This window comes from Lepisosteus platostomus, chromosome 6, assembly GCF_059453375.1.
Source record: "Lepisosteus platostomus isolate fLepPlt1 chromosome 6, fLepPlt1.hap1, whole genome shotgun sequence".
NCBI lineage: Eukaryota > Metazoa > Chordata > Actinopteri > Semionotiformes > Lepisosteidae > Lepisosteus > Lepisosteus platostomus.
The window spans coordinates 61,431,800-61,445,356 of record NC_142616.1 but is presented as its reverse complement, the minus strand read 5'-3'; the positions used below and the strand labels follow the sequence as shown (position 1 = coordinate 61,445,356).

The 13,557-nt window shown below is 34.6% G+C and overlaps 1 protein-coding gene across 1 annotated transcript in view; it reads right to left on the bottom strand.

Annotated features, from left to right (window-relative positions):
- Window positions 1-5,221: 5,221 nt before the first annotated feature.
- The window catches only part of cpne9 (copine family member IX), a 126,050-nt gene continuing 117,714 nt past the window's right edge, over window positions 5,222-13,557 (bottom strand). Inside the window, exons 19-20 of the mRNA XM_088636740.1 lie at window positions 12,911-12,984; window positions 5,222-12,112 (exon numbers count right to left, since the gene is read on the bottom strand). Of these exons, the coding sequence (XP_088492866.1) occupies window positions 11,930-12,112; window positions 12,911-12,984 (257 nt within the window). The 3' untranslated portion in view covers window positions 5,222-11,929. The remainder of the gene's footprint in view (window positions 12,113-12,910; window positions 12,985-13,557) is intronic.

Below are 13,557 nucleotides of genomic sequence, written 5' to 3'. Positions count from 1 at the left end.
TCTTCGCAACCCTGAGTTTAAAGAATAGATTTTAAAGAATATTTTAAGAAAAGACATCTTCATCCAGTTTAAAGAATATTCAACAACTTGTAAGATGTAGAAGTACTGAATCTTTTTATAAAAGAGGATAATACAAATAAACACCTAAAATTGTATGTACAAGAAAAAAGATCCTTACAAATTTCATAACTCACATTGAACCCAAGAAAGGTTTGTTCTGATACTTTCATACTGTTTGAGTCTTTGCTTAATCTCATTTACGATCCTCAAAAAAACTTTCAAAGTAATTTATGTGGTATTTAATTAAAACTGAATTCCAGAACAGTCACACAAGTTTAAGACAGAAACATTTAAAAATATTTTGGAAAGAAAATACACTGTACTTACCCAAAACCCAAAGTGACCCAGTTTCAATGTTTTGGATCCAAGAGTCTTTTGATGTTGTCTAGTAAAATTTCAGACCAAGCCATACTAGCCACAAAAATACACTTTTTAACATAATTTTGCATTTTTTTAATATATGGGGTTGTTCAAAGAACTGCAGATCTATTCCCATTGGTGAATTTCACTTTGATCATCCTCATGCTCTAAATAATCAAGGCCTGTAACAAAAGGCATCCACAAACTAATTTCGAAGGGGGTTTTAATTAAGAGAACATAATCTTTTCAAAGACTAGCTGAAATTGTATGAACTAATTTTAGCACAAAATAGTATAAACAAAATAGGACATATTAGTATTTGATGAAGCGTTCGAGTCAAGGGAAGTTATGTTAAAATTGGACAATGCAGAGTCAAGCAGAATACCGTGTAAACTGTGGTTACCACACTTTAGTGTGCTGAAGATGCTGAAGAGAAACAAGATTAATTGAAAGAAAGTCCTTTTCTGACAGGTTTAAGGAACCAAAACACTTCAGGAGTGAAACACAAAGTCGACTCAGTTCAAGCATTTAAAATGCTCATATCAAATTGACAAAGTCAACCCAATAGACACCTCCAAAATAAACAGAGAGACATGATTAAGAGAACACAAGCTGAAATTAAGGGGGAGAGCATTATTAAACAAAGGGTATTGGGAGTTTTGGAACAAGCTACCTACAGTAGGAACATTGTTGAAGCTGATACCCTGACGTGTGTCTCTGATTGTCTGATTAATAACCTGCTTACAATTAAATAAGTTAAAAATGGCCAAATGATCTATTCCCATCTATACTCTTCTTGATGTTCTTATGTTGTAAAAGAAAAGTATTAATCTGCCTTACACAATTTCACATGTATCATATCCATGACAAAACTGAGTTTTCTTGTTGGGAAATATATTATTTCTGTCATATTAATGATACTTTATTCCTTGTCCATTACATATAGAACAGTATTATATTTTGAATTGGTGACCAAATTAAATTTACAAGCCAAACGTTTCCTAACCCATGATGAATGAAGGAAATATTCATCCTACTTCTCTTGCTCGGCTTTGGCAAGATACCTGATCTCCAACTATATGCTTCATAAAGTATTATTGGGGGGTTGAAACTCTGCTTGAAATGAAAATGTAAGCTATATCTTTTAAAATCCTAGTTTAACTTTTTACAATGCAAATTAACAAACTGCAGGGGAGACATGTTCACAATAGTGTCATTATCTTGAAGGAGAAAATGTGAATTCCTTATTTTCTCAGCTTTTTCTTACTGAATTGACAGAGGATTAGAGAAGTTATTTGTTCTCGATTTTACTTCAATGACTGACACCTAAATGGTTAGGATGGATGTGCTACTGTGCATTGCAGGTCTGATCAAATTTCAGTTTAACACTTGTTTTACCTAGAGAACTATATGAAACAAAACAAATTGATTTACAATATTCCCATTTTATTGTAATGCAATAAGACCTAGATTATTTTCATGAATAATTTATAAGCATCCCACATTTAATTTTAGATTATTATAACACCTCCTGTTTTCCTGTTTAAAAGCCCTGGGACAGCAGTTAATTTTCTGGTGAAACACCATCTTAGAGTCACCATACACCCCTGAGTATCAGATTTTAATGTTCCACTGCTATGAATAATAAATTGAGGAAATGCACAAGTCCACATCTGGGGACTCTTGCCATTTTGTAATGAACCTACCCAAAGCCAAATATTTAATTTAATGTACATTGTGGGGTTTACATGCAATACACACTGTGCTCATTAAGCACAGTAAAGTAATCAATATTGTCTAGGGAACTGCTACCTCGCACTTCTCCAGAAAATCAGACAGTTAATTATGGCTTGTGTATGGTTTTGTATCCTGCTGTGGAAAAAGCAATGGCATAATTATGTACAGCACTGATATGCTTATGCACTGTACCAGAGCACAGGATGATATGAAGATATGCAAATATAAACAGCACCACTTATTGATGGTAATGCAGCATTAGTAGATGGGGGATGCAGATAAGAGTTTTAACTAGTGTGTAGGGGAAGGATTTTACCTGTTGCTAGGAGATTTCTCATCCTGAATTGCTGTGAATCTGTGCAAATCTTGCTTAATGACTATCAATCTTGTGGCAATTTTATTTCCATTTGCTGCTTACATCATACATAATCTCTCTTTGGTTCTTTATATTTTTGCCTTAGACCTTCAGTTGCACACAAAGAGACCAAAAAAGAACATAAGACCTTCAATATAAAGTTGCTATTTTGCCTAAAGACTGCTCCACTTGCAAACACTTATACATTTCATATTGATTAACTATATTTGAATATACAAGACTGAAAAAACAGTATGTCTTCATATGTTGGGGAACTTGAATATTTGTATTTATTTTAGAAAGGAGAAAATGACACAAGGTTTTGGAAAAGCCAGCACCTAAGGCCGGATCTATCATGCCATCTACCCTTTATTATAAAAACAAGCAAAGACCAAGTTGTACTATTAATTATACTGTTTTTTTCCACATAAGGAGTACAAGTTTTAAAACAGACCGTGGTTTGTTTTTAAAGTGAGACACTCAGAATCCTTGAGTATAGTCCATAAAGCCTTTTCCATTACTCAAAAAGCTGTCATATCTAAAATATGAACCGTTGTCTTACAGGTATCTCTCAGCACCCAATCAACAGAGCCCAGGCAAGCCATTATCATTAGCGTTTACTTGCTACATAAATGGTCTTAGGGAGAGACATCACAGTACTAGTCTCATCTTACAGTGCAGGACCTTATTACACAAGCTAGGACCTAATTCTGGACTGGCTGGACAGGAAAGAAACTCCTAACTACTAAACGGATTATATTATGTTTTATCTTTTTAATTCACAGTGAAGGTAGAATAATCTAATGTCAAAAATCAGGTGATTGATGGGAAAACCGAATAAAGCAGAAAAAATGGTACAAGTAGGCTGTATGTTTTGTCACGTTCATATCCATGTTAAGAAAAAAAATGCTGCATGACATCCATTTTTGTCACTTGGAGCACACTGTACAGTATGAGTAATACAATAAGCACAATTTCTTTATTCCATGATTGATGAAGATGCAGACTTAGTAATGGAATTAGAAATCATGTCATCGAGCATACCATCTGGGCAGACCCATTCTTCAAACAGACAGTTATAGGCTGTAAACACAGTTCTGCTGACTTTAATTACATGGCAGCAAAGTGAATGATCCATGAAATAAAGATTTCCTCTTTAGAAATATTCATGGTTCTAAGAGAAATCAGATGAAAGGTTAGCTGTGTAAAATCAGTTGCTTAGCAATGGAAGCTTTCCAAAAGGAAATTCAGCTTGCCTTCCCTACATATCTTCACTTTCGATTAGCTGAACAGAGAGGTACTTTATAGTATTCTGAACACAGGCAGCTTCCTCGCAGGCATTGAGGGATATGAATTTCAAAACATGGCTAGACGAAACAAAATTAGAGCAGAAACAGAACTGAAAACTAAAAGAATGGGAAAATTGCCCCTTTGATTATAATGTCTGCCTCAAGGGCTAATAAATGCAAAATATTTTTTAATTAAATATTCCCACCAAAGCCTTCAGAAATTTGTACATGTGAAAAATAAGGTCTTCTCAGTCTGCCACCCAAGTATTTCACACAAGATACAATTCCCCACAGATCAGGCTTTGAAAGAAAGGAATCCTGAAGCTCCTGAAGTGAATGGACCTTTCCTATTGGCCAGCATCTCCCAAATGTATTATTCAGCATATTTAACTTAAATGTCCATTTCCTGATACGATTGTCAATTGAAACATATGTAGACCTGCAGAAAATTTGTAAATCTAAAGCATGAAAAAATAAGTGTGTTTGAACCCTGGAGAAAAAAATACTGCCGTAAAAGTACAGTACATAGCTTTCTATATATACACTGTAGTTATAAGTCAGCTACATTTTAGCATTTTGTGAGGTGTTGTACTGCTGTAATTAATGGAGTTTATGATGATTGGCTGGATGGATAATTAGCCTTTAATTCCCTCACTCAATCACCTACTCCCCACAAAAAAAATAAGAGACCTGACTTCCCACCATTCACTGCAACATGCCATGAACCTGATCTTCACCATCCTGGCTGCAGTCCCTTTGCTCAATTGGGGGTTCAGAGTCCTTATGGCCAGGACGTCATTCCTCAAACTTTCCTCAATCAATAACTCCATGGGGCATGTCATAATCTCCTTGAGCCATGTAACTCGAAACCTGTACTGATTTGGGAAAAAAACCCAAGTACAATTAGCAAATTGTGTATTTTATACATACAGTAGTTGAAACCTGAACAACATCAGTAAGAACCACTCTAAACATGTGCATAATTCCTGTAAGAGCAACTCTAATTAATCTAGCCTCACTTTAAAATGTTGTATTTTGAAATATATACCTCAACTCTAACTGCATAGGCTTAATAAATCAGTATTATAAGGTGTTAGATTTATGTTTTCGGAGGGAGAAGAAAAATAAAATGAAAATAAAAGAAATATACCCAGAGGTTATTAAAATACAACGAATGATATTGGTTTCAATACTCCTTTTTTGTCTTATAAAAATAATAAACACTTGGAGACTCTCTTGAGTTTCTGTAAATACACATGTGTAGAATTCCAAGGGGGACAGACGCCATAAATAATGTTATTTATACTCGCACCAAAGAATTACAGTAAGTTCATCTACTAATTCATATTAACTGAAGCTATCTAGGACAAGAACAAATTGTTTTCAATTGTTTCACACACAAATGAAAAATACAGAACTGTTAAATTTAAAGTGCTTTAATATTGCCCATTATATTCACATCAATATAGCAAAGTTGAAAATCTGAAGACATAAGCCGAAATCATTTACAGTCATACAGTTTAATTGACAACATGAAACACATCTCCATTAACTCCTTATGTAGATGACCATAAACTTATCACCAGTGAAGCAAGAGTGAAAGATCGGAAAAGCGTGAAATACAATATTGTGAAGAAATTAAATCTGACATTTCAGGAATAACTTTAGGGGTTAAATGGAAAAATGGGTCTGAATATGAAATTTGTAACTACTGTACTTTTCCTATTTTGAAAAATATGTCACAGCTCGACTTCTCTGAACATTTTACAAAATGTGATTTCTAACTGCTGGTTGTAGCGTTTGTAGCGTTTGTGGTTATATTTGAATGTGAGTCCACCGCACTATTATTAACTTCATAATACAGTTCAGGCATTGGAAAATGCCAAAGAATGTAATTCTGAAGAGTGGTCATTCAATCTTCAGTCACGATGGCAGAAAACACTACAACTGATCCGGGGCAAAAAAAAAGTCCTTTTTAAAGAGAGAAGTACTCAGCATGCTGCACACAATTGACAAAACACTGACATTAACTGCTTTGAATTCTTTTGCATCTAATTTCACACACACATATGAAAATCCAGCAACATTGAAACTGTGCATGGACAAAGTTCTGAACTTTGAATATCTCCTTAGACTTCTTTTACATTATTCTATTTATTGTACAGAAATGATTTTTGGACAAGAAGGACAACAAGCTCAATCACTCCTTTTCATTTGAAGTTAGCTCCACTTTGGAAAACAGTTTACTGAAATGACAGTTTTGTCAAATGGTTATTATTATAACGGTTTTCCCTTTGTCTTGTCCTGAGGCATGAAGCTTGTATGCATGCTCAGTGTTCTCACTAATCTTTATACTGTACTTCATATATTCCATTTCTTGTGATTCATTACTTTTGCACAATGGATTTCTAGCACAAACTATTTTGTAGAGAATGAGAAGGAGACAATGAAGGATAAATCATCAATGTGCATTTCCATAAATAATTCTAACAGAGAAAAAAAGAGCACAACCACAGAAAGGGTTGTGAACCACTGAGTTAGTACTGTTTTTTTTTATTCTGTTGATGCTTTTACACAGGGTTTTCAACAGTTACAGTATATACTTTGTATGGTATGTTTACCAGAAGGCATAACAGAAACATTTGAAGTCATTTTATACATGCCTAGAACCATTTCCATTACACATAGCTTTCAATGAAGCTTGAAATAAAAGCTAACAAACCCCTTTGCCAAGAAAAAAAAATATTTCTTTTATTACTACTTTATATGCATAACAGATACTAAATATGTAATCTTACATTGGTTAATGGTAGCAGCAAAATGGGTTTAATTTAAATAAACATTTATACCCTTGACAAACTATACACTATACAGTACATTATAACATACTGCAAAGGTAGATAGGGCAGTGTTTAAAACCTGTTGATATCAAAAGGGTGAATCACAAAAAAGACCCACAGTCAATCCTGTTCTTTGTGAGGATTAAAATATATTATTGATCATCATCTTTCATTTCATATTTTTATATTAAATAGTTTGGACAGATTTTGTGGAAATGGTCCCTTTTGACAGTTTTAAATCTAAATCAGTTCCTTTAGCAGACAGCTTTCTTTGGTTAATGGAATTTAATCACTCTGCGGACTTTGGAAGAAAAGTGGAAAAAGACATTAAAAAGTACTGTGATGTGTTTCAGGAAATACAAAATTTTCCAAGTTTATCTCTCTTGACCTAACGTGGAACTTTGCCTGATCTGTTCTGTATTGAATCTTATGCTTATGATGATCACAGTCATATAATGATACTGAAAGCTCTTTCTATTTTTGTTAACGGCTCAAACATTATGGCAAGAACTGGAAGATATTTTTTATTACCGAGTTTAAAATTCCAGATTCACTCTTAATTTGCATCAGGTATATAGTAATTAAGTCTTGGTTTCATCATTCATGACATCATAGTCTCAGTTGATTTAGATTCTGCATGATCTTTAGAAACATACAAAAGAGAACCCCCCCCAAAATTAAAACAAATAATATTTCCAATTGAAAATAAAACTTTAAAGACAAAGCTGAAGGTAAATGTTTTAGACAAACTTTCACTGAACAATTCTGTTTCTGTAAGGGAAAACAACTCAAATGTGAATTCTTCTCCATAGTATTGTCATTTAATGACACACAAGAGCATATATTCACATTAAATGGCATAAATATAACACAATTAGGACAAGCAGACGTTACGTCTGTGCTAAAAGTAAAAAGAAAAACAAAACACACTCCTGGAAAAGGCACCAGAAAATTGTGTTTTTCTTCTTTTTGATTACTTTTCACTGTGAAATCAACCTCTGCTTGCTCCCTTACAGCTCACATGCTGATGTGTCTCTCCACTTCATCTTTTTCACAAAAATAGCACACTTGGTAATGAAATGAAAAGTCCAGGTTTCCAATTTCCAAGATTTGATTAAAATGTCTTATACTTGTAGGTGAGTCATTGTGTTTTATAATTTGGCTTAGCTTTTAAAGTAAATTTCCATCCACAGCTTTCGAAGTATCATGAACATTTAGTGTACTGTATGTATATTGTGGAGTCTGCTATTGAAAAAGAAAATCAGTCTATTTTAATCAAACTACTTTATCTTTACACAGTATATTTGCTTTTTCTAAGAATATACAATACCAAGAGCAACAGTGACGACCAGAAAATATACATTGACAATCCAAAGTGCCAGTATAAACAAGACCAGTGTTTTTTCATAAAACTCATAGTTCAGATGCTGCATTTACACTAACTGAAGGTATTTGAAGGATAACGCCAATATATAAGGATAAAGGCTGGGCATGCAATGCGTAAATTACAATACAAGATCAGCTTTACAACTCAGTCACAGGACAATTAGAAAAAACACATACACATTTTTAATGATGAAATTAAGGCCACGCATTCTTAATCTATTTTTCCCCCAAGTATTAGGACTGCTATCGTTAACATGTAGAAATAGCTGCCATTTGTGGTGAGATCTCAATTGACTTATACCATATATCTTCCTCCGACAAACCTTCTTCTAAGTTAATTACTTTCAGCTAGACAATGGATATAGTATTTACAATATCCGGTAAGTATGTTAGTTTTATTCAAGAAAAGGTACAGTATCCTGGTTCACAGTCTAGTATATTTAATACTCTGTGACATACACATCAGTTCCATGACCAGAGGGCCTTTAAAGACTGTATGGTTGCAGTTTGGGTTCAAATCTGGGAGTTTTAATTGGATTTTTATCTACCCATATCATGCCAGGTTTGATGAATGCTTTAGTTTACCCTCTAGGATGTAGGATCATCTAGGATTGAGCTCGGGCATCATCATATTATTCCACTTGGATAATCTACACTGCCATCCACAAGCAGAGCAAAAAAAAAACTGTCAAGTGTCCATGTCAATCACAACGACTGACACTCATCAGCAGCACTTTTGTGGGTGAGTGATAAGAGAAGTGTCAAGAAACAACTTGAGGCCTTATACACACACAGCCATCCCTGATTTGGTACGAATCTGTGGTACTGAGCAATATCTCTGTAAGATTACTACAAGCCTTAGAGCAAAAGTAAAAGGTATTGATCTTTATTTCACTACCTGTGTGGCAAGGTTGCACTGTTGTACTTATTAAAAATGTTGTGTTAATGTGTAATGGTAAATTAGGGATTTTTTTCAAATATGTACTGAAAATGAATATAGAATTTGAGCCAATATCCTCCTCTTGCATCCCAGTGTAATTAATAATTACTTCTAATTTTTAAGACATTATAAAAGTGAATTTCCAATTTTACTGTGAATAACCTTAACTTCAGTTTACTGGTAAAAGTTAACAATAATGTACTTTGGGAAAAATAAGCCGTATTTTAAATGAGATGGCAATATGTGGGAAAATTAAGTCACTGTCACACACAGGCTGTTTAAGATGTCTCATTTAAGCAGGGAAACAATATAGTTATCACACACAAATTTTAAGGAACGTTGATAAAGAGACTAGGTTTCACAATATAGCTAATACACATTTGCTAATGGCTTTACTGCAGTCAGTTTTACTCATCATAAGTAGAAGCACAGAAGAAATAAGAAAACATGAATTATTTGTAAACATTAATGATTAATCTATGAGTTAAGACTTTCATATACAGTATTTAAAGAAGTGAGGAATTCACAAATGTTTTCAAGGCTAGAAAAGCCAAGAATAGCCTATACAACAGTTTCAAAAAGGGCTTTTAATTAAGTCCCAAGAAGTACTGAGAAAAATCCAGAAACTGAGCTCCCAAGACACTGCAAATTAGCTTGGGAAGCATCAGCCTCAGCTTCGTACAAGTTGCAAATTAAAAGCAAAAATTATTTTGCAAGAAGCCTTCAGTGCCCAATTGTGTGATACTCCCATGGAAGGAGACAGCAGTTTTTGCTTTCAACCTGCTTATATACGTTAACCTTAACATTTAGTTAACAGAAGTAAACAAACCTTCTCTGCAACCTGGGCGGAAAAAACCTTGCCAACCGCGACATTCAAGGTAAAAGAATAAAAGACAAACTAAGTACTGCTTTGATAACTGTTACAGACAATTCAAGCTATGTTTTTCTGCAGGCATCCAGCCCATTATAAATTAATTTACAACGGCGTGGGCAGTTGATACAGATAAGAAACAAAGACCTGTTTATCTACTGCTGCTTGGCTTCATGCCATTGATTTTATTCTAGTTTATTAAATTGTGAGGATTTATTGTGTCCAATTTCTATTACACATCTACAGTAATTCTGATCTAAGTTTGTTTGCCCTGATATTTTTGTTTTTTTCTTTGTCCTGAATATACAATAAAAAACAATTTCTCTGCGTAATAATATTTGGACATACAGTAGTACTCAGTACATTCGTAATAATAAACAGAATCATGCAATCATATTAAATAAGAACTACGATCAGCAGTATGCTTTCAGGTTTGCTCTCAATCCAAAGCATGATATACAGGTAATTCATTTTTCAAATACCATTCTCAGTCATAAAGTGTAATGTTAACTGTTGCTAATGCAATATTATTTAGAGAAGTAGCAGTAATAAGAATTAAATAATTTGATGTGCTGCAAAGTAACAATGCATTCTAATGCATTGTTACCTTACAATGTTAACATAAACTGTCTCTGTAATGAATGCTTGTCTATAAACTTTATAGTCTATACATTAAAATAAATAATTTATTTTGTAGTTCAACAGTGCAGTCACATTTCTTCGTAATTCTTCTGTTTTTGCCGTAAACCCTCAACAGGGGAGTAAACTGAAATGAAAATGTTTTTTCCTTAAAAAACACAAGCTAAAGGGTAATGTGTACATTCTATAGCCATATTTAGAAAATTGTGTTAATAGGGTCTTTGATCCATGAAGGAAGAGATACAAAACATTCTGCATTAACAATGTGATTTGGTATAAAGCTGTTCTCACAGGAAAAGGTAACTTCTAAGCTGGACTATATATAAAAACAGACATTTTTAGCACAGCAAGTTGTTTCTTGACCTAAACATGTGACACAAGGAGATACATAAACATATGATTTGCCTAAATAAATAAAACTTATTTAAAAGTGCCAGTTTAAATAACTAAATAAACCCAATAATGTATTTCAAACAAGAGTAATAAGAGTACCAACTCCTAACCTAATTCTGATGGTTTTGCTACATTACAACATCTTTAAATGCAGAACGTTGTATAAAGACCACAAAATATCTGTAGAATAAGGAATAATCAAATTATTGCTTTTCAGATTCTTAAATGTCAGTTATATTGTACTCTGTACTAAATATCAAGTAACAGTAAATGACTAAAAATATTATTTTGTCAGGAGGGAAATCATCATTCAATTGGCCCAGATTTCTATCTACCCCTGTTACGCCTGAAACTTCTTTCAAAGAGCAAAATCTCTTTTTAAAGATTTCAAAAAACCTCGAGGAGCTACAGAGAGATGTTTAGAATTATATATTGTCTTTCCCCATTTTGGACAATATTCAACAGGAATTTGAAACCAGCTATTTGAAGACAGTAACTCGGAATTTGCTCTGCTTCACTGGATACCGGAATTAATGAATTGCCCACAGAGGTGACATTCACAGATATTTACAGAGAAGTATTTGGCAAAAATATTATCAAGATAAGCCTCTCTTAAGGCCAGCTCTTCCAATCGACTCCACATGTTTTGCAGCTACTGCAGATTCCTGCAATTGTTCCAGTCAATTGTGCAAGACAGCTAAAATGACAGCCTTCTCTTCCCCCCCCACTTCAACCTCCGTTTCTTAAAAAATCGGAAAAACAAGAGACAGACATTCAAAAGACAGAGAGAACACACTAAAGTAGATGTGCTGCACAAAACTGGTTTGCATACTTTTGTTGTAAAACTTTGTGGTGTTTTAAGCAAACTGCACTGGGGTCAGCTTTCATTGGCGGTGAATAAAACTGAAGGAAGAAGATCTTCTTCTCGCATGCAGTGTTTGGTATGAAGATTTGTTCTTGTACCCAGTATGTGCCAGGGACAATCTGGTTTAATTTACAGAACACGTAGCTGAAAACTGGCAGTGCTGGAGGTCATGGACATTTCTCTTTGGAGCCATCTTAGATGCGCATGTGAAGAGATTGCTGTGTGGTACTTCCCAGTGCTGGACGAGGTTCGATCCCGCGCGATTTCATGAAGGAAAGCAACTGTTCGGGGATTTCAGCGAGCACGTCCTTGGCCAGCCTAGCCATGCTTAGAACTTGGTTTCCAGAGCGGTCAATGTAATCTCGGAATGGCACGAACTAGGAGCAAATCAAAAGGCATCAAGAGAAATTTTAATTTTTTAGACGCTATCAAAAGGGTCTCCCAAAGGGATACTGTACATACTGAAAGCAATGCAAAGAAAACGACAGCTGTGCCGATGCAAGTTTCATTAAAGCTGACGTAACTACAAAAAGAATGTGGAATGAATCAAGACATCAAGTAGAAACAAATACAGATTAAGAAAATAACACAGCATAACACATTTTAAACAGCATTTATATCTAACTGACAATTTAAAAAGGATATGTGTTTTCTTTGTGAACATAAATTACTCAGACACTATTTTAAACTTAGTGTCACTCTGGACACATTTGACATTCATTCTATACGCTAACATTATATTAGGTAGCATTTAAAAAAACATTTTAGTAAAATGCAGAACAAACCAGATTATCATTGCCTTTGTTTTTTTGAAACTCCAAATTGCTATGCAGTATTTTGCCTTCCATTTTATCCATTATGGAATTGTTCCCCTTAAGGTCCCAGTATTCATTCTAACTTTATACATGTAATCAGGCAAATCTAAGCCCAGTGTTACTCTTTTAGAATAATAATAAGGAAGGGAGAGCACTGTTACTGATTGCTATAAATGGCAGCTGTAGAAGCAGCAGTTACCAAAAATGACATCTTTATTACAAAGGCTGAGAGAGGGATTAAGTTAATGGCTATGCTCACAACAGAAGACCTGAAATCACTTCGAATTGCCCTGTAATGAAATGCAGCTGGAGCATGCAGAGTTACAAAAATGTTTAGAAGCATGCAAGGTGCTTCTTTACCTGGACAATGTCTCTTTCTGCAAACTGTCCTCTTGATGAGACCCTCACCTCATCACCATCAAGCTCTTCCATGGCTGTGTAACGATAACAATAATCAGAGTATGCTTGCGATAAGAGACGAGGGCCTCAAACTGAACCTTCCACAAAACTAGTATCATAAGTATCAGCACTCATGTTTAGATCAATGACTAGGACTTGGTTCTTTACTTACAAAGTGGTGGGTGGACCAGAACAAACTGCCTGGTCATGTTGCTGAAGTTTATTCTATTGGATCATTCAAAAAATGGAAAGAGGAGATGCTAAGGTCTATTATCTACTGATAACAATATGAGTAAAGAAGATGTAAGAGCCTCTAGACGTAAACAGCCTCTTCTCAGTTGTAGTCTTTCATCCGTCCATTTTTTAACTGCTTGATCCAATTAAGGGGTGTGGAGGAGCTGGAACCTATCCTGGCAAGCAATGGGCAAAAGGCAGGATACACCCTGGACGGGACACCAATCCATCACACGGGAGACACACAGATACAAGCACACACACTCATACACTCACACCAGGGCCAATTTTTCCATTGGTTCTAATGCAGTAGATTCTGAAGCCGCTGACAAGCTTCTGAATCTACTGCATCAGAACCAACAATTACTGGTCGA